Source organism: Brachyistius frenatus, unplaced genomic scaffold (genome assembly GCF_029030835.1).
Source record: "Brachyistius frenatus isolate BFR_SWC_R1_liver_20210118 unplaced genomic scaffold, ASM2903083v1 Contig_59, whole genome shotgun sequence".
Classification (NCBI taxonomy): domain Eukaryota; kingdom Metazoa; phylum Chordata; class Actinopteri; family Embiotocidae; genus Brachyistius; species Brachyistius frenatus.
Genome location: NW_027210658.1, coordinates 690,741 through 709,474, shown reverse-complemented (window position 1 = coordinate 709,474; position 18,734 = coordinate 690,741). Strand labels below are relative to the sequence as shown.

The 18,734-nt window shown below is 42.2% G+C and overlaps 1 protein-coding gene across 1 annotated transcript; it reads right to left on the bottom strand.

Moving 5' to 3' along the window:
- Positions 1-14,545: 14,545 nt before the first annotated feature.
- On the bottom strand, positions 14,546-18,485 carry LOC138625087 (uncharacterized). The gene is made up of 3 exons (XM_069705776.1): positions 18,406-18,485; positions 18,119-18,277; positions 14,546-15,440 (listed from the first exon to the last, which is right to left on the bottom strand). Exons 1-3 carry the CDS (start codon positions 18,483-18,485, stop codon positions 14,546-14,548), a joined length of 1,134 nt encoding a protein of 377 aa, XP_069561877.1.
- Positions 18,486-18,734: the final 249 nt, after the last annotated feature.

Genomic DNA, 18,734 nt, shown 5'->3' with positions numbered 1-18,734 from the left:
GGATAGACAAGCAAGTGACCACATCACCCTCTTGCAGAGTATAAAAAGGGCAACAGACTTGAGAGATCAGCCTCCTTTTTCCTTCATTTATTGTCTGGGACTCGGCTTTAATTACTTCTGTTAAAGAGATTCTTTCTGGAGATTTTGTTAAGAATTGTGCTTTTTCTTGACTTTAATCTGTAAATTGTTATTAGTGTTTAACCCTTTAGGTGAAATAAAATGGTTCGTCTTTTCTTTTCAGTTATGTGCCCACCTAATGTTCTGGTAGGGAGGGAAGAGGACCTCAAAGTAAGTCGATCTCCAGCGCTGCTTACACTTCGTTGTGGATTGGGCCCTCTGTGTCGTCGGCCCAACACTCCAAGTTTTGGAGACGCCCGAGAGCCTGGAGCCGATACAGAGTCTCAGCTCAGACATAGAAAAAGTATTTTATCCTACTGGGGCCGCGCCCTCATGAGGATACTCTCGGTGTTGTTCTCAGCAGTTAAAGAATAAGATAGAGAAAACATTCAGGCAGACAGAATCAGGAACAGGCTGAAGTCCGACAAAACGGGAACGAGCGCTGGAATAATATGCTGGATACTGAATAGAAAGCAAAGAAAAGGGTTGTCTGAGAGGATCAGAAAGAAAGTGAAAGACAAGCATGTTAAAGGTAAAGGCTCGCTGACAGCATGATGTTGTTGTGATCATAACTGCAAAAATGATGAGGAAATTTAAGCTCTGTTTTCACAGACTAAATGATAAAGCTCTACAAGAAAATAACACTGTAAACTGTGAAAACCAGGAGGAGGCTCGGTTTGTTTCAGGCTGCCTTGCTGTGTCTGGCACAGGGTGCCTTGATCTGATTAGGTTACAATGAAATCTCAACCTGTGCAACACATTATTAGTTTAAAGGGTCGCTTCATTGCCATTTTCAATTGTTATTTAAAATATTCTGTTCTATCAAAACAAAAATAAATGTTTTTTTTTTTTTATTAGATATGGAATAAACACTAATGGAAACTGAATACTTTTGTCATTTTCAAGTTAGAGAAAATCATGTTCTATTTTTTAGTGGAAGGGTACCAACAAATCTACAATTATACTGTATATGCAGCTAATGTGTACATTAATGCTGCCTAAAACTGTAAGAAGAATACTGCAAAATGTAAGAAGAGATCAACTAAAAGTTTTCTGTGGAATTAAAGTACGATTTGAAGGTGATATAAAGACGCAGTCTGCTGAAGTTGCTGTTGTTTGTAATCTTCATTTTTCAGGCCATTGTTATTACTGTGGGACCGTTGCAGGAGTCATTAACATCCTCCTGAAAACGTTTACTCAAAATATAAAAATGTTCAATCGCGTCAACAATGGAAAATTAAACAGTCCAACACAGAGTTTTAAGTGGGAAACAGGCCTCCCCATGTGTCCCCATGTGTTCATGGGGAGGCCTGCATCTCCATATTTCTTCTTTAACTGCATCACAGTTATCGTTGGCAAGAAAAAGAGAATGAAAGAACGGATTTTCTAGAAGATGAGAATCAATGATAACGATCGCGCAGCAGTGGCTAACTGAGTCCAATCTACAGCAGGCTGGATTGATTAAGGGTCAGCGTGGGAGGACCTATAGATTCAGATCCTGAAGACCTTTCTAACTGGAATAGATTGGTAATGATCAAGATGTTCTGTCCACTACTGTTGCTTCTTTACAGAAATAACTTTGAACAGGAAAGACGGATGCACACACACAAGTATTGAAGAAACTCTGAAACTCTAAAGAGCTGCTCTGAAGCATTCTGTAGTAGAATGTTGATCTGAGATTAAAGGAAGAGAATCTGATGATGTCACAGCAGAACAGTAGAAGTTGGGCTTCAGAAGTGTCAGGAAACATTTCCAACTGGTCTGAACAACATCTCCCAACAGCAGGCTCATTATGAAGTAAGCATGAAGAGCAATGCTACCTGTATTTACTTCATGTGGTGGTTTGAAAGATAGTGACACCAACATAAAACAGCAGGATCAAACCAAGCTGCTAAAATAAATAATCACAAAGCAACATGAGAAAAATTAAATTAAATGTTATTCCTACCTATTTGAAGTTCATTCTGTGTCCAGCTGTTGCATCAAACTTGCAGACAGGCCCCGGATGTTCATGAGGTCCACTCAGAGATATAACATGTTCTTGAGATATGTTTTCAAGTGACAGCGGAAGGAGTGTAATGCACTGGCAGTGGATAAAGGCATCTTTAGAAAAATCTTCATCACTGTGTTTATGTTCGTGTTGGATTTTGAGTCTCCACCTGTTTTCAGCTCAATGAAGTTCGTTAACACATCATTATAGTTTTCAATTACAGTAGACAGGCACATATTGTGCTGACACCTGCAGATATCAGAACTTTTAGGGGCGTTTCTTGCTGCTGCTGTTGCTAAAAAAAAAAAAGCACTGTAAGCTCTTTGGTGGAGATGGTAATGATGCTCACTAACCCTTGAACAGAGTTCAAGTTCTTGCAAATGTCAGGGATCTTAGTAGGATGTAAAATTGCCATGTTTAACATGTGACTCCTACAGTGCAAATAGACTGTAGCAGGGTACAACTTACATTTGCAGAAAATGTTGCTTTGAATCTATTTTCCACATGTCACAATCAGCTCGTTCATCAATTTTCATGAACTTTTAGAAATACATGAAAATGACTGCACAAACAGCAATTACATTGATGGCTGCTTTGAGTCCATGTTTACTGCACTCTAACGCTTGTTGATGTACCTGCAGATAGATTCATTCATTACCAAATTTAACTGTGTGCACTCGTGTGAGCTGGTGGGAACTGTCTCGAAACGCTTTTCTTTGCATAACTCCATTCAGTAAGTGCCTACAATGTCAGAATCATGCTTCCTGATGAGAAAATCATACAAGTTACACAATAAAAAAAAAACATCAACACTTTTTCTGTTGCGCAGCGTGGGATAAAAGGCTCTCATCGAAAAAGTCCTTTGGCTCCTTCCCATAGATGCCCTTTGATTAGTTCTTCCTCTTGGAGGCTTGAATCTGGTTAATGGTTTAAGTTTGACAGTCAGACACCCACACTTTTTAACACCAATATCATTTTGAGAAGCTGAGGTACCACATATCATGGATATTGACTGCTGTGTCAGAACATCCCAGTCCTCTGAATGACAGCCACTGATGGTTGGTGGCTGCAACACCAGATTCCTCACAGAGCTCATCACTTTGCAAAGCAGGTGAATCCTGAACATGTAGCTGGATGGAAGCTTCTATTGTAACGATACTCCCTGACCTGCAGCAGTGATGGTCTCAACCTCTGCAGTCTGACAGCATTGTTCATTTAAGTAAAAACATGTCCTATTCAGGAGACAGTTTGTTTGACAGTTCATTATGTCCATGTCATACAATCACCAGCTGTTTGCTGGACTATCCAGATGCTGTGCTGTACATAGAATCACCACATGCAGGTATAATGATTTGCTACATCTGTCTAAAGTTATAATTCCATTCACTCACAATTGATGAAAACATTTTTCCACGTTCACTGACACAGATAGGTCACCTGTCAACCGGCGCTGGAGATATCGTATTACCGAGCAACTGGATCTGTCTTGCTGCAGGTGTCTCTTAGAGTAATGTATGCCCTCAGTGGACTCTTTATGGAAAGATACCATTATTTGTGAATACAGCCTCTGCTCAAATCATCTTCACAACATCTCTCTTAAAGATGTCCATTTTGCTTCATTACGAATGTCCAATTTTAAATAAACATGGTAAGAAGTAGGAGATTACAACACTACTGGTGCACTCACTGCATTTTTTTAGAGAGTAACCTAACTTAAACTGTGTGCATTTTTTTTCCCCCTCACAGTTCACTGGGGGTCTGGCTTTTACAGGCACCATGGAGATGCAGACCTGTGTTCATAGCTTTAAAGCATTTTGTTTTTGACTATTTATTTTAAGAATAAAACACATTAATAAAACTAATTGTTTTCACTTTAATTTGTCATCGATATGAACTAACAGCCTCGTGAACTTTATAGTATGAACATTGTTCTTAGGTGCACCATGAGACACACGAGTACCAAGGATCTTCTTATGTTACAAAAGATCTCGTCCACCGATGATTTCTGTTAGATCGCCCATCAGTTTTGTGACACAACTGAATGATGATTTTTGGCTCATACATAGTTACATTTATTGGATGTTACATGAGTAGGAAAACTCTAAAAACACATTTTTGTTGGAGGTTTAAGACACTGAGCCTGAACCAAAGTGACCCAAAATCAAGCCGTGCTCTTGTTTCCTGTCGTCTGTCTAGTGGGCATCATAATATGTTCATTTCTGAAGGCATGCACAAACAATATCTAGGAGGGTGCAGCATACTTGCATCATTCATGGAATTAAAAGTGTTGTATGATCTCACTAGCAGTAGTGTTGAGCATAAAATAAAACATCACTATGTGGTCAGAATTGTAAGAGTAGCCACTGTTGCCACACAAAGCACCAGCTATACTCCAAACATATTACAGCAGGGGGCGCTGTGCAGGACAGAAATTACACCATTAAACCTCAGAATAGAAAGAATCTAAGGAATTATAATTTTTTTCTTAGTCAGAAGCAGTGGATGTGTCACTGCTGTCACTCAAGGTACATGTACGGAGGACAAAGACAAAGGTGGTTATGATGGCAGGAAATGAACCTTGGGGGTCACCATAGAGACATTCCTGTATGTCCTGCTGCTGTGTAAACTGTGGCGGCTGGAGGAAGAGATGGATCGGCACGTCTGTGGTCTCTGAAGAAGCCGTCATTGCCACGGAGCTCAACCTCTCAGAGATACCTGATATGAATCCAATTACAGCAGCCATGATCTCTTTGAACAGCCGAGGCCCCGGAGACTGGCTGCTGCTGGCCTCTCTGTCCACACTAATCTAATGCAGATCCATCTTGGCATTGTTCTGCCAGCTTCCTCTCAGAGCATTTCACAACGGCAGTTAGAATAGTGTTGACGCGTGTGGCCGTTTGTTCTAGTCACAAATTTATTGAGTGCTAAGAAGGTTTTAGTCTGTACCCTATTTTCTAACAACATCCACTCAAGTACAGAATATTCACACTAAGGTGGTTAAATTTGTAAGCACATCTATTTCTCTCCATCTCAGCCCTACATGCAGACTAAAACGTTTCTTCTCCAATACGTTCTGAAATGATAAAACTAAACCTGTCACACATCATGAAAATACATCTAATTAATTAAATGAAACACAGAGTCAGATCCTCCTGTGCTCTTTCTGGTAGAAGGATATCAGCCTTTCAACTTGGCCAACACATCCTTCCATCAATCACCAGCTGCTGCTGTGCTGCTTTCAGATTGATTATGTTGAACTTATTCTTTTTTTTTTTTAATTCATGAAATATGTCGCTCTGCTGCCAGTACAATTGATATTTGTGATTGGTCAGATGCCGTAAACTTCTTTTTTTTGTAAACGCTGGTAGCTGGATTGAGACAGCCTGCATTGACATAGCCAGTTTGTTAACCAGCTTCGCGTGATCTGGTTTGTTAGGTTTCGTTCAGCCAGATAACTGAAAGATATCCTCAGTGTGTTGAACCTGCTTCGTAGTACAGGCCTCAGGAACAACAGGTTGAACCTCAGCCTGTGGATGTGGTCTATGTGGGGGTTGTGTAACAGGCAGCAAAGTTAAGATGACATTATGTAATCTTAGTTTTTGTGTAACCTTTTCGTTAATGTTGACACAGCATAGCTGTTGACATTAACTTGTATTCATATTGATTTTCTCAGATGAAGTCCTGACCATGTAATAATCATTTGGTCACTCTCCCTGATGTTTGGCTCTGAAGCAGATTTGCCATTTGTCAACAGGGAAAAAGGGCAAAGAAGCAGAGATCTGTCCGTTTTTATGTTGCTCACGTATCATTGTGTGCTCTCACAAAAACACAGCCTGAAAATTCTAATGTGGACAAATCCTGCATTTTAAACATTAAATAACTTAATATATGTACCTGAAGTTTGAAATCAGCGAGTTTTAATGAACACAATTCTTGACTCACAACATGGAAAAAGCAACACAAAAGGCCCTTTGCTCTCAGATGACCAGCCACAGAAGAGACTGGTAACCAGTCTACAATTATCCACTGTGGATGTTCGTGGACACCTTGAGTTGGTGGGTGATGTATATCCACTGCTGGTCCCAACGCTACTGATAATATATAGGGAGAGAGAGTAATCTGTTAACACAAGACACCTGTGCTAATGACCTCATTACCTAACTCTGTTCCCTGAACCAGTCCCACCAGGGTTTTTTGGTTATTGTTGTGATCAAAAATGATTAATTCTGTCACGGATTTTCTTAAATATTGCAAAGTAATTTGTGGAGTTTTAAGTAGGTTTTTTTGTTGAGGAAAAAAAAGTGTTTTTGTTAAACACTACCTGATAAAGGAATAAATAGATAATCACTTCCTTGCATAATAAGCATGCTGCACGTCACAAGATTTTTTTTTTTTTTTTAGTTCTAAACTTTTTGAAATTATTGTTTGAACTTAGAGAACCACCAAGTTGCTTAAAGTTAAAAAAAAATAAAATCATAAAAGTGATGTATTTTTACAGAATGGACATTCTGTGACTGCAATATAGAGTATGTTTCGCCTATAAGATGAGAGGGAGTCTTGTTGATTGTAAATGAGGAGTTCTTTTTTTTTTTTAAAGCAATTTTTGTTTGAAAAATGTATACTTTCAGTATGTTGTGAGAAAAAAATCTCGGGAATTTTTCACAATTGCAAGCTCCCATAAATATTTAGGAGACTGCTTAAATTTGCATTAATTATTGCAATTGCAAGATCACAATTTCCTGCAGGGACGGCTGAACCACTCACCATCTCTCGCTTCTGAAGCTGACACAAACATTATGTAACAGTGGACTGTTCCATACCCCCACCTAACCCTAACCCTAACCCCACCCCAGCAGAAAGAGGAAGTCAGCAACGGCTACCAGTGCCCCTATTTACCACGTTGAATTTAAAAGTCTGTAAAGCCAGATATCACATCATCAGATATCTTGATCCAGGCGTTGGTATCCTTCATGTGGTGATGCCACTGAGGCAGCGCATGGTGTGAACAGATGGTGAATTGGTGTTCCAGGAGGTAATAGTGCATGGTGTTGACCGCCCATGGGATAGCAAGGCACTCCTTCTCCATCATGCTGCAACTGACTTCCCTTTCTGACTGTTTGTTGTTGATGTAGAGCACTGTGTGGTCAACCCTCCGGGTTGGGGACCTGCTGGGACAACCCGGTCCCCTACCCTCTGTCTGATGCGGGACTCTGAAGCTTAAAGGGGAGAGAGCAGTTAGGAGTGTGTCGGAGTGGTTCCCCACGGAGAGCCTGTTTCACCCTCTCAAACACCAGCTGACACTGCCTCGTCCCCCGGTTCAGATCTGAGGCACCTTTATGGGTCAGGGGAAGTTGGTAATGAACGTCTGGTAAAAACCTGCTGGCCTCCAAAAAAGCCTCAATTATTTTTTTGAACTTAAGCTGCAGGCAGGCTGCAATACCAGCAGTCTTGTCCATCTACCTGGTCCCAGCTGCACATGTTGTGCCCAGGTGTGGCTGAGGATGATGACATTTTCTATATAAGCGGCAGCACATGTAGCGTGTGGATCCAGCACCTTATTTATTAGGCGTTGGGAGGTGCCTGCGTGGTGATTTGGTAAATACAAATGTTTACAATAGAGGAGACCATTCTGTCCTTGGACTCTGGAGACAAGGGAATCGGCCTGTAGCCTATATAACGTAAAGCAACAAGCAGTACCCAATCAGTCCAGGAGCTCATCGACCCGGGTCATCAGACAATCTATGGAACCCGGTCCAGTTGATACCATTAAACGGGGGGGGGGGGGGGAGCCAATCTTAGCCTTAACTGCCACCATGCCATATTTGTTACACCACTGCCACACCTAATTTTCACCCATAATGCCTCCACCAATGCACCAGGCTGATCCAACCCCTGGAGGATATGGATCATGTTGGCAGTTACTCAGGCGATGTATATCTAATTGGAGTTGTAACGGTTAAAACTCCTAAATTGTTGTTTCTATTTCTGATATTGGATTTATTTAATTTTTCGTGTCATGAAGGATGAAGGCTTTACGAATGAAGTAAATAGATCGTCAGAAGTAAATTTGTCTCACCTGCACAGGTGAGAGTGCAACATTCTTTACTCACCACAATCCAAAAATAATTTGAAGGTTGGTTGCCCTTTATAACAAATTTACTTCTGACGATCTCTTTACTTCATTCGTACAGCCTTCATCATACCTGGGATGCCATTTTATGTTTTGTACAACTGGAAGTCTTTTCCGTGAGTTAGCAAAGGTTTGTAAAGGAACACTAAATCAGTTTTGGGATTACAATGTTGAAGTAAAGATGGCCTCTTGATTTCAGTTGTTGTTGTTTTTTTCTACAAATACACAACTGATTTGGTTCAAAATGCTGAAAGCACAACAGAAGTGGAAAATGTTATGCTGAATTTAAAAGGATTATATTAATGGAAGGTAAAATTGTTTTCAAAAGCAAAATGAGATGGCGGTTAGCTTGAGGTGAATATTTGTTTATGAACTTTTATTTTCATGATGGGACAGTGACATGTCATTTATTTCGGTCCTTCTTCACCTTCTGCCACCATCACATCATGGCCACGAGAGAACAGGAAAACTCTCAGCTAGAGAAGCCAGTGAACATCTTGTGAAGTTCATTAAGGCAAAGTTACAGTTCAATTAAACTGGAAAATAATTCACTGTTGGCAGCACAGTGGTGTAGTGGTTAGCACGGTCGCCTCACAGCCAAAAGGTTCCAGGTTTGAATCCAGACCTTTCTGTGCGGAGTTTGCATCTTCTCTCGGTTCTACTCGATACTCCAGCTTCCTCCCACCATCCAAAAACATGAACCTCAGGTTAATTGGTGGTTCTACAAATGGCCCTGAGGTGTGAATGAGAGCGTGAACGGTCTTTGTTTCCGTCTGTCTGTAAGTGTTGCCCCTGTGATGGACTGGTGACCTGTCCAGGTGAACTCCGCCTTCACCCAAAGTGAGATGGGATAGGCTCCAGCCCCCCGTGACCCTGTTCAGGATAAAGTGGGTATAGATGATGGATGGATGGATAATTCACTGTTCTGTCCACATTTCTAAACCTATTTTAAGATTATGGTCAAATAATGGTAAGATTATCTATATCTGTAATTTAAAGACATTTTTTTTAACTGTTTGCAAACTGTGACTCATGTTATAGCAGTTTTTTTGTTTTTTTTGTCACAGACTGGGACCAGCATCCGGGGGCATCTGGACAGCATTTATTTGTCCAAACGCCCCCAGGTAGACATTAATTCTCTGAAGTTGCTGTCAAACTGCTTGTCTGTTACAAAGCATTGCATATACTGATGTCATACATGTGTGATTACTCAAATTTACTGTGATTTGAAAAATTTGTACAGTAAACCGACTTGTACTGGATTGCACTATGGTCTTTTAAAAATTGTAATTAAAGTATTACTAAAGAGTGAACAGAGGCCAACATTTTATTTTTCATTTTAGAGGTCACAATTTTAATTTTCTTAAATATATTCTGTTGAACATCAGTGTTTTGATGTATTGCACATTTAATAAACATTTTTTTAGAATAAAGTGTTCTTTTTATTTAATAAAAAAAACTTCTGCTTGAAACAGAAAGAGAAGCAAAAGCTCTAGTCTATTGAATTCCTTGCCCTTTTTCTTCTGGATAAATTTGAGGTCCTGATCAAATTATAAACATTGCAGGTGTTTTTGAGTGCACAATCTTCAGGTGTGTGTTTGACATTGGTGAGTTAGGAATGACAGGCCTTTTTAATCTCGCTCTGCAATGTGTTGTGAATACATGAAACCTTTATTGCCACGGGGGAAATTTGCTTTGCACAGAGCATCAACAAAATCAAACACAAAACAACATACAATCTGACAAGACAACATAGCATTTGTAAGACAAAAAGCATAATGAAACACCAGAAAAGAAAAAACATCATAAAAGCATCACTTGGGAAATCTATAAATTACATAAAGTGAGAAGTGCATGAGAGTGCCAATCTCAGCCATGTGACCAGAGCTTTTTAAGCAGCTGAATTCTGCATGAGACAAATGATGTGATGCCTCTTTTTGTCCTCATCCTGGCCACGCTGCACCTTCGCCCTGAAGATAGAAGTGCGTTTTCTGACCATAGAGGATGCAGCAGATCTGCTCGTATCTTCCGAGCTAAAGTCATAGTGCATTGTGCTGTCATGTAAGTAACACTACACATTGGTTTCCCGGTTATCTTGCTACCCATTTGAACAACCCTGTCCAGTTTGTTCTTGCTCTGTACGACAATTCAATTCAATTAACCAAGAGAGTCGTGGGATGTTGTTAATTCCTATAATGACTGAACAGGTTGACAGAGCGCGTTGCAGCAGAGCTGCAGCAGTCAACAAGTAGGCGGGGCTTGGTGTGTATCTGTGTGCACACAGCTAGTGTTTGTTGGAAGCCTTCATCAACACGGGTATTGACACAATTACTCGGATGATACTTGTAGTCATCAGAAGTCCATTACCTTTACTGGATACTCGTTTCAGCCAAGTACTCGTCTCATCTCTAATATTCATCTATATTTATGCATTCAAACACCTCCCAGTCCGGACATTCAAAGCTGCCTTGTAAAGTCAGTATAGTGTCCTCATCCCACACTTTTACTGATCTCGATTTAACTTTCCCAGTTTTTATTACTTTGTACGATAGTAATAAAAACACAGTGTCATGGTCAGACGCACCTATCGGAGAGTTTCTGGTTGTCTTGTAGTCCCTCTTAATGTCACCATAGACCAATAGTTTTTGATCCTATAGTACAACATTAGACATATTGCTGAAAGTTTGGCAACACTGATGTTAATGAGCGGCCAATAAAGCGTGTGTGGGCAGCAGGAACTGCTCCGTTATCCATAAGCGTTCCACCAGGAAGTGGTGAACAAGTGTTTGCCGAGCCATTTGAAGTAATGTGTGGCTCAACACTCGCGAAAAGCTGAATAATCCATAAAATCAGCAGCGGAGATACCAGTTTAAAAATATCAGCCATTATAGATCACTGTGATGATGCCCCCTTTAAAAATCATTAAAAATGTTCAGAAACACATAAAAACAGGACATTAACGATCGAACAACAATCGCATGCTCTCACATGCGTGTGAGCTGCAGAGCATCACCGGCAGGATTGTCACTCTAAATGTACTGTTATTGCCTCTATTAAGGAGATAATTGAAAAAAAGGAAATGAGATGAGATGCACCTAATGAAAAGAAAACCCAATGCTTTCTCAGAGTGCGCTCCCGTCCAGAAATGAGAGATGAACGTGTCCGTCGACGTTATCGTTTACTCCGTTAGAAGGATTGCGATCGCTGGCTGTGGACTGTTTCGTCTTTTGAATCATGTAGGATTTTTTTTTTCTTCACATGAAGAGCAAGGAATTATATACAGTGATGGCAAAGTTTGCAAAGATGGCAATAAATTAAATTTGTCCTCACACATACACATACACATACACATACACATACACATACACACACACACACACACACACACACACATACACACATACATACATACATACATACATACATACATACATACATACATACATACATACATACATACATACACACACATACATACATACATACACAAACATACACAGGCCTCTCCTCCCAGATCAACATTTTGCCCTGGGCCATTTTTCAACCTGTCATGCGTATTTATTTTATCCTGTGAATATGAAGAAACCTGATCATTATACAGCACTGCATCTGTTTCTGCACACTAAAGTGTCTGCGGTGATTAATGCACAGCTCCACTTCTCACCTACTCAGACTGGATCAGGAAAAAAGAACCTTTCTGAATCCAGTTTGTTAGTGATGATTGTTCTCCTCTGTGAATGCAAAGTGGCACACATATTGTTTATAAAAAACATGTGGCGATATTTCCATAAATGCAATCAAGCCCCAAACCGCAGTGGTTGTACAGTGGTGGCACATGGACTCCATTGTACAATGCTCTGTGTGCATTCGCTGAACCAACTCCAGATGTTTTGGCCCAGGTGTTCAGACTAACAAAAATCAACTAATAATTGCATGTAAGATAGATTAATTCTGAATCACCTTATCAAGTATTAATTATTGGTAAATGTCATATGCCTATTATGTGGGTGAAAATAAACAAGTAGGTAAACTATTCACTTATTTTGACAATTATGTTAATAAAGTAATTATTGACTAAGTGTTATAAAATTGCGCAAAAAGGCAACATGCTAACTGGTTTTTAATACATCTTATTAATTTTATTATTAAAAATAATGGCACTTTGAAAAATATTAAATACATTGTAGATGTGATCAGACCCCAGTGTGGTTGGACATATTGGTTTTGCATTGCATTGTTATTACAGTTTAGGTTTTACAGTTTAATTTCAAAGTTTACCACAATGTCAAGACATTGTAATCCACAGTGAAGTCACACAATCAGTTATGTTATTCAAGTATTGTAGTGATCTGTGATGATGTCACAGCAGAGAATCTGGTGATGTCACAGAAGAGAATCTGATGATGTCACAGAAGAGAATCTGATGATGTCACAGCAGAACAGTAGAAGTTGGGCTTCAGAAGTCTCAGGAAACATTTCCAACTGGTCTGAATAACATCTTGACGCAGTGGTGGCTGCCCCTATGCGGAAGGAGTGGCCAGAGAAGGAGTCAGGATTAATCCCGGAGGTGATTAGAACTGCTCTGAAGTGTAAAAGGAACCAGGATCGATTGGCAACTTGGCCTGTTTCGGTGATGAACAGCGGTTCATGGGAAGAAGTTTGCTGCATTTTCCTGAGCTGCAGATAGTGTATGAGAGGTTCATAGGGGCTCAGATATGAATTTAGTTTAAAGTAAAATATGGGAACTGGGTTGCTTACCTGGTTTGTTTTGCTCCGTTTGAGCGAATAGCCGAAGCAATCTTCGGAGATGGGATAGAGGTCGGATACGCAAGGGTGGAGACTAGGGTTAAACTTGGCTGAAGAAGAAGCAAATTCTGAGCATCGCAAGAAACTGAAGAAAGCAAGTAGAAACATGGATTCTAGAGTGCGTGCCAGGTGGGCGGAAAAGTGGGTTCGAGCGAAGGGTGGCAATGCAGCGAGAAATAAGATCGGTGGTTCGTGGGAGACGGCGAGGAGTCGGTGTAGGTGTTTGGCGCTGAAGGCCTTTAAAGACGACTGGGAGAGCGTTGCAGGGGAGCCAGTGAGTCATTTTGCAAAGAAGTTGATACTAAGGTAAACCTTAATGGTGGGTATCTCGATGCGCTGACTGCTGAAGATGATTGGAGGGAGCCTTGGAGGAAGTTGCGGAACTCGATGGGCCATTCAGCTGAAAACCATCATCTGCCGTAGTGGCCCCCAAAACCGGCGGAAGGAACAGCGTCAGCATAGAGCTGAATGCCTTCTGGGTTGGAAAGTTGGTCATCGTAAAAGAAGGTGATACCGTTCCAGTTGGAGAGGAGGTGCAGCCGCATCGCTGTTCTGGAGGGGGTATCCATGGAGACCGGATCGATAAGTGAGGGTTTAGATGATGCGAGGGAGAGCAAGTGCGAAATAAAGGAGCGGCCCTGGGGATGATGCGCAAGGCAAAGTTCAGCTGTCCCAAGAGGGAGAGCAGTTGTCGTTTGGTGCAAGAGGGAGTAAGAAGAACGTTTTGTAGGAGGAGAATGATGTGGTGGAGTTTCTCCGCCGGCAAAGAAGCTTGGAACCGGACAGTGTTGAGAGTAATCCCGAGAAACTCCAAGATGTGTGAAGGACCTTCTGTTTTCTCTTCAGAGAGAGGGACGCCAATCTGAGCGAAGACTGATTTCATGGTCAAGAGACTGTGGGCTGGAGGTGATAAAGGAGGAGTTATAACTAGGAAGTCGGGTGAGTGGTGGTTGAAGGTTGGCTTTGGGGACGTGGTTGAATGGGGATGGTGCACGCGGAGGCGGGATGGGAAGGGGCGCTGCATAATTTGCAGGGGAGAGCTGGACGGGCGGCAAAAATGCGGCAGTAGAGTTCCTGGTCGAGGGTACCCCAGTAAGTGGCCTCATTGAACTGGAGGAGACGGGCTGCAGCTTCTGAAGCAAATTGGATGTGGTATTGGTAAAATCCTGCTCCGCCAAAGCGGAGAGCTCGATCGAGGATTATGGAAAGGTGGGATCTAACTCTGTCCTCCTAGCTGGGAATGGGGTGCAGGGGACATCTCTATACAGGGATAAAGCATACGCGAACTCAGGCGGGGTGAGCTCTTTGGAGCGGGCTGGCGCTGAGGCACGCATGATAATGAGGCTCTCATGGCTATCGATCACCCTAGGTTCAGCGTGTTGGTGGAGGGGAGGGAGGATGAGTTGTGCCAAGTCAACGTATTTACCTGAGATTATCTGTTGGTGGAAGTTAAGGAGGAGCTGTAAGACTGCAGCTCTGCATCCTGGCCTCAACCCTGGATGTCAGGTTTTAGGGCTGTTATGAGACACGGCCATATTTCTAGAAAGAAGAGCTGCACCATTCAAAGTAGGATGGATGCCGTCTCTCCGGATCAGACCAGGTTTTCCCCAGAAAGTATTCCAATTGTCAATGAAGCCCACATTGTTAGCGGGACACCACCTCGACAACCAGCGGTGAAGCGAAGACGTACGGCTAAACATGTCATCACTGGTCCGGTTAGGAAGGGGTCCAGAGGAAACTACGGAGTCCCACGTTGTTTTTGCAAAGTTGCACACCGATTCCACATTAACTTTAGTGACCTCCGATTGGCGTAACCGGGTGTCGTTACTGCCGACGTTAATAACAATCTGACTGTATTTATGATTAGCATTAGCCAGCAGTTTAAGGTTTAATTCAATGTCGCCCGCTCTGGCCCCGGGAAGACATCCGTCTCTGGCTGCTGGTTTCGCTAACTTCACGTTCCACAAAATAGAGTCTCCAATAACCAGAGTTGGTTTCTCAGCGGGTGTTTCGCCCAGTGGGGAAAATCGGTTGGAGACGTGAAGGGGTCGGTGGTGAACCGTGGGCTTCTGCTTGGGACTATGCCTCCTTCGTACTGCCACCCAGCCGCCCGGCTGTTCGGGTGCTGTGGGGGACCGGCTCACTAAGCCTGTAGCCCTGGACAGCTGCACACCCACTACCTGATTAGCTCCTACGGCTAGCTGGTTGTATAGCATGGTGCACAGCTGCGATTCTAATTCGGTGACCCTGGCCTCCAGAGCTCTAACTACACTACATTTATTACAGGTAGCATTATCATGAAGGGAGGCAGGGTCGTAACTAAACATGTCACACACCGAGCAGGAAAAACAAGAAGAGGTGGAGGGAGAGAGAGGGAAGCCATTGCTAACTGCTAAGCTAGCAGTACCAAAACGGCAAGTTAAGTGAACGTTGGTCAAAGATTTAACAGTAGAACTGCTCAAGAAGGGCAAGCGTGAGTTTTAACTTCAGATTAGAAGGAGTGTGGAGAGAGTTAAGATACGTTTAATTCAGGAAAAGAAGCCGAAATAGCGGAGAGAAGTAACACCAGTCACAAAGTTTGTAGGCAGGAAGTGACGCAATACGCTCACTGCGACGTAAGAAGTGAACGTAGATGTCTTATATCAGCCAAATTCTGTTGTTCAAAGTAATTAAAAGCTTAATTTGTTCGCATGCCAATATGAGTTACTAAGCACTAAACACGAGCAGCTGAAGCTGATGGAAAAGCTGTTAGTTTTGCTGGTATTTGGTCGTAATTTATCATTTACACAATTTTGACCTGCTGGCAATTCCTGGTGATTCTTGATCTACTCAATGTGGGACTACTCAATTAAGGTCTAAGAAGTTAATTAAGATGTTTCAATGAGATGGGGGCCCAAACATTTGCACATGCACAAATTACAAAATATTTTAAGTTCCTGAAACAAAAAGTAAAAGTGTATTAAAATTTAAAAAAAAAAAAAAAAAATCAATTTTAATATCTGATATCTGAAGGGGTTGTATTAACGTCTTTTCACTTCAGAATTCCAGAAATCGTAATTTGCCCATAGACGGCCAAACATTTGCATCTGACGGTATCATAATTGTATTTCAAAGACTTTTATTTTTTACTTTTATACAGTTTTATTAGAACCTGTATTACTCAGTTGACTGTGAACTACAGAGGTCAGAGCAGCCATCTGTGACCTGTCTAGCCTCCTCCCTGCTTCCTGCAGGCAATGTGGAGTGAAGTAGCCACAGAGAAGGGGGATTAGTGGAGAGGTAAAAAGAGAAAAAAAAATGGGGGGGAGGGGGATGAGAGGGAGGGGAGAGCTGCTTATATTCAGCGGTGTGAGTCGCCTGTAGTGCAGAGTCAGCTTTTCTAGGCCTACTGACATTATCAAACGGATTGACATTTCAAATATTTGCAGTACTCAGCGGGTCCAAATGTGGTATAAGTGAACCATGGGCGTCATCGTCGCCACCACACCATGCATGGCCATTTCATCACGAACACACACTGAAGAAATCCAACGCCTCTGCTTCCAGACCTTTAGAGTGCAGACAATGCACTCTGAAAAGCAGGTACTTTCCTCTTAACAAGCCATTGCCCTGCTCTGATTGCAATAACTTGACTGCAAGAGGTGCGTTTGGAAGCACGGGCCCTGGAATGATAAATTTAGGTCAGCGTGGTGAAGCAGCATGTACGCTATCCTCTTTTAGCTACGGCAGATAAATGTGCAGCCCAACATCTGCCTCCCGTCTAAGGTGACAATGCACCACTAATCCATACAAGGCTGAAATGAGGCTGAATCAATGACAGCAAAGCCTGTGGTGTGTTTTCCATCATGAAGCACTCTTAGAACCACCTTAGAATATATGTGTGATGTGAAACTAATCTGGCCAAAAGAGATTGATCACAATGAGTAAAGATGTCCCAGTTCAGTTTGCCCACACGAAAATACATATTGGCGTGGTGATGATATTCAAATGAAGGTACAAATCCTGATGAAAGCAAGACAACTGGTTTTACTTGGTTGTGTAACACTCGTGAAATCACGAATACTACTTTTTTTTTTTTTTTTTTTTTTTAATGGCATTAAAGCTATGACACTATTCAACAGACAATACAGTAATATGTTTAAATGTTTCTTAATGCGCCAAGTGAAAACTGAAAATATGGGCCCATGGGTAGAGACAACAAAAGGCCTATAACCCCATAGAAGGAGCCCACCTAGACTGAAAGTCTATAAACATGCATTACTAGACGTTTGTCTTTTTGTACCTTTGTAATCATTTTGTTGTTAATTTTATTTTGTGCTGATTTTGCATCTCTGTATTTCTTCGCTGCCATGCTATCACTCTTCTTGCTTGTTTTGTTTCTCTTTGTGGTCATTTTGAGTTTGTGGATGTTTCTCTTTGTAGTCAATTTAATTTGTACCTCTGCCCCCAATCATAACAGAATGGATAGAAGGACACGTCTAGCATGAAGACAAAGCCTGAATAAAAACTCCCTCAGGCTTTGCGTCTCACGGAGGTTTGAAAATCTGACGTAGTTGACAACTGCTCCAACTTTGTTCTCTTTTTTTTTCTTGCCTTGGCCCATATCTGTCTCAGACTGTTCATCTCACTAGAACAGTCTGCTTTTCTTTTTATTTCCTTTTTGTTTCTTTTTTATTTTGTAAGGGTTTACTGGAACTGGACCGACAGCAGAATGCAGAAAACGGTGTAAAATGAACAGTATTTATTAAACAGCAGGGTTATGAAACGATTATGTGGAGATGTAATAAGTCCGCGGAGAACGGGAGTCTCCAGGAGGAGTCACTGAGAGGAGGCTTAGCAACAGAGAGAGGGACAGGAGTCTCAGGTGAGTTTGTGGTCAGAGTGTCTGTGGTTAATGGAGTCCTCTGTGTTATGAGGTAGCGTGTGAACAGACTCAAACGCAGCACACACAGCAGATGACTTGAACAATGAGAATGTTTATTTGACGACACAGGACAGGTAATCAATCCAGGGAATCGTGCGTGCCAAAAGCCAAGTCCAGAATGGCTGAAAGCCAACAAACAGTCACTACCGACCCGAGCTCCTCCCGGGGTCGGGGCAGGAACACGGAGAGGCAGAATGTCTGAGGGTTTGTGCAGGCTGGTGAGAGTGACCTCCTCAGGACAGACAGACGACCGGAGCAGAGGCAGGCTGATCCGAGCAAGGTGGCCTGAGCGTCCCTGAGCTGCTTGAATCTGGAGACCGCACAGACTTACTACTGTCTGTCTGAAGGCTCTGCTATTTTTCAGCCACTTGGCCTTGACAGGGTAAAATGAATAACACAAATAACTTGCAGACACAGACTTCACCCAGTCGGAGGAACCCAGGCATGATTCCCCCTGGCCCTGGTACGGTGGAGGCCGCCGTGGTGCCGGTGACTGTTGCAGACATGCTGGAGCCCATACCTTCCCAGCCTGATGCCACCTGGGCTGACGTAGTCCACCCAGACTGGATGGATCCTCACGCTACTCTGGTTCTCTCAAACCGCTATGGACAAGTCGCTGACGTGGTCCAGTGATGAGCATGCCTCGATTTCTGCTTCTGCAGTCTCCTCCTGCATGAGACGATCACATTGCCAGTGTTCCCACTGCCCCACTTAACAAGTGGCCCCAATCCTCACACTCTGTCTCTAGGGGAAGGCTTCTAAAAGAG

Bases quoted from the DNA above. Each gene is read 5' to 3' on its own strand.
- LOC138625087 (XM_069705776.1), bottom strand. From the start codon at position 18,485: ATGGGCTCCAGCATGTCTGCAACAGTCACCGGCACCACGGCGGCCTCC. The intron at 18,278-18,405 runs GTTCCTCCGACT...TGCGGTCTCCAG, and splicing joins CCAGGGGGAATCATGCCTGG to ATTCAAGCAGCTCAGGGACG. The intron at 15,441-18,118 runs GTCGGTAGTGAC...TGGTACTGCTAG, and splicing joins CGACCCCGGGAGGAGCTCGG to CTTAGCAGTTAGCAATGGCT.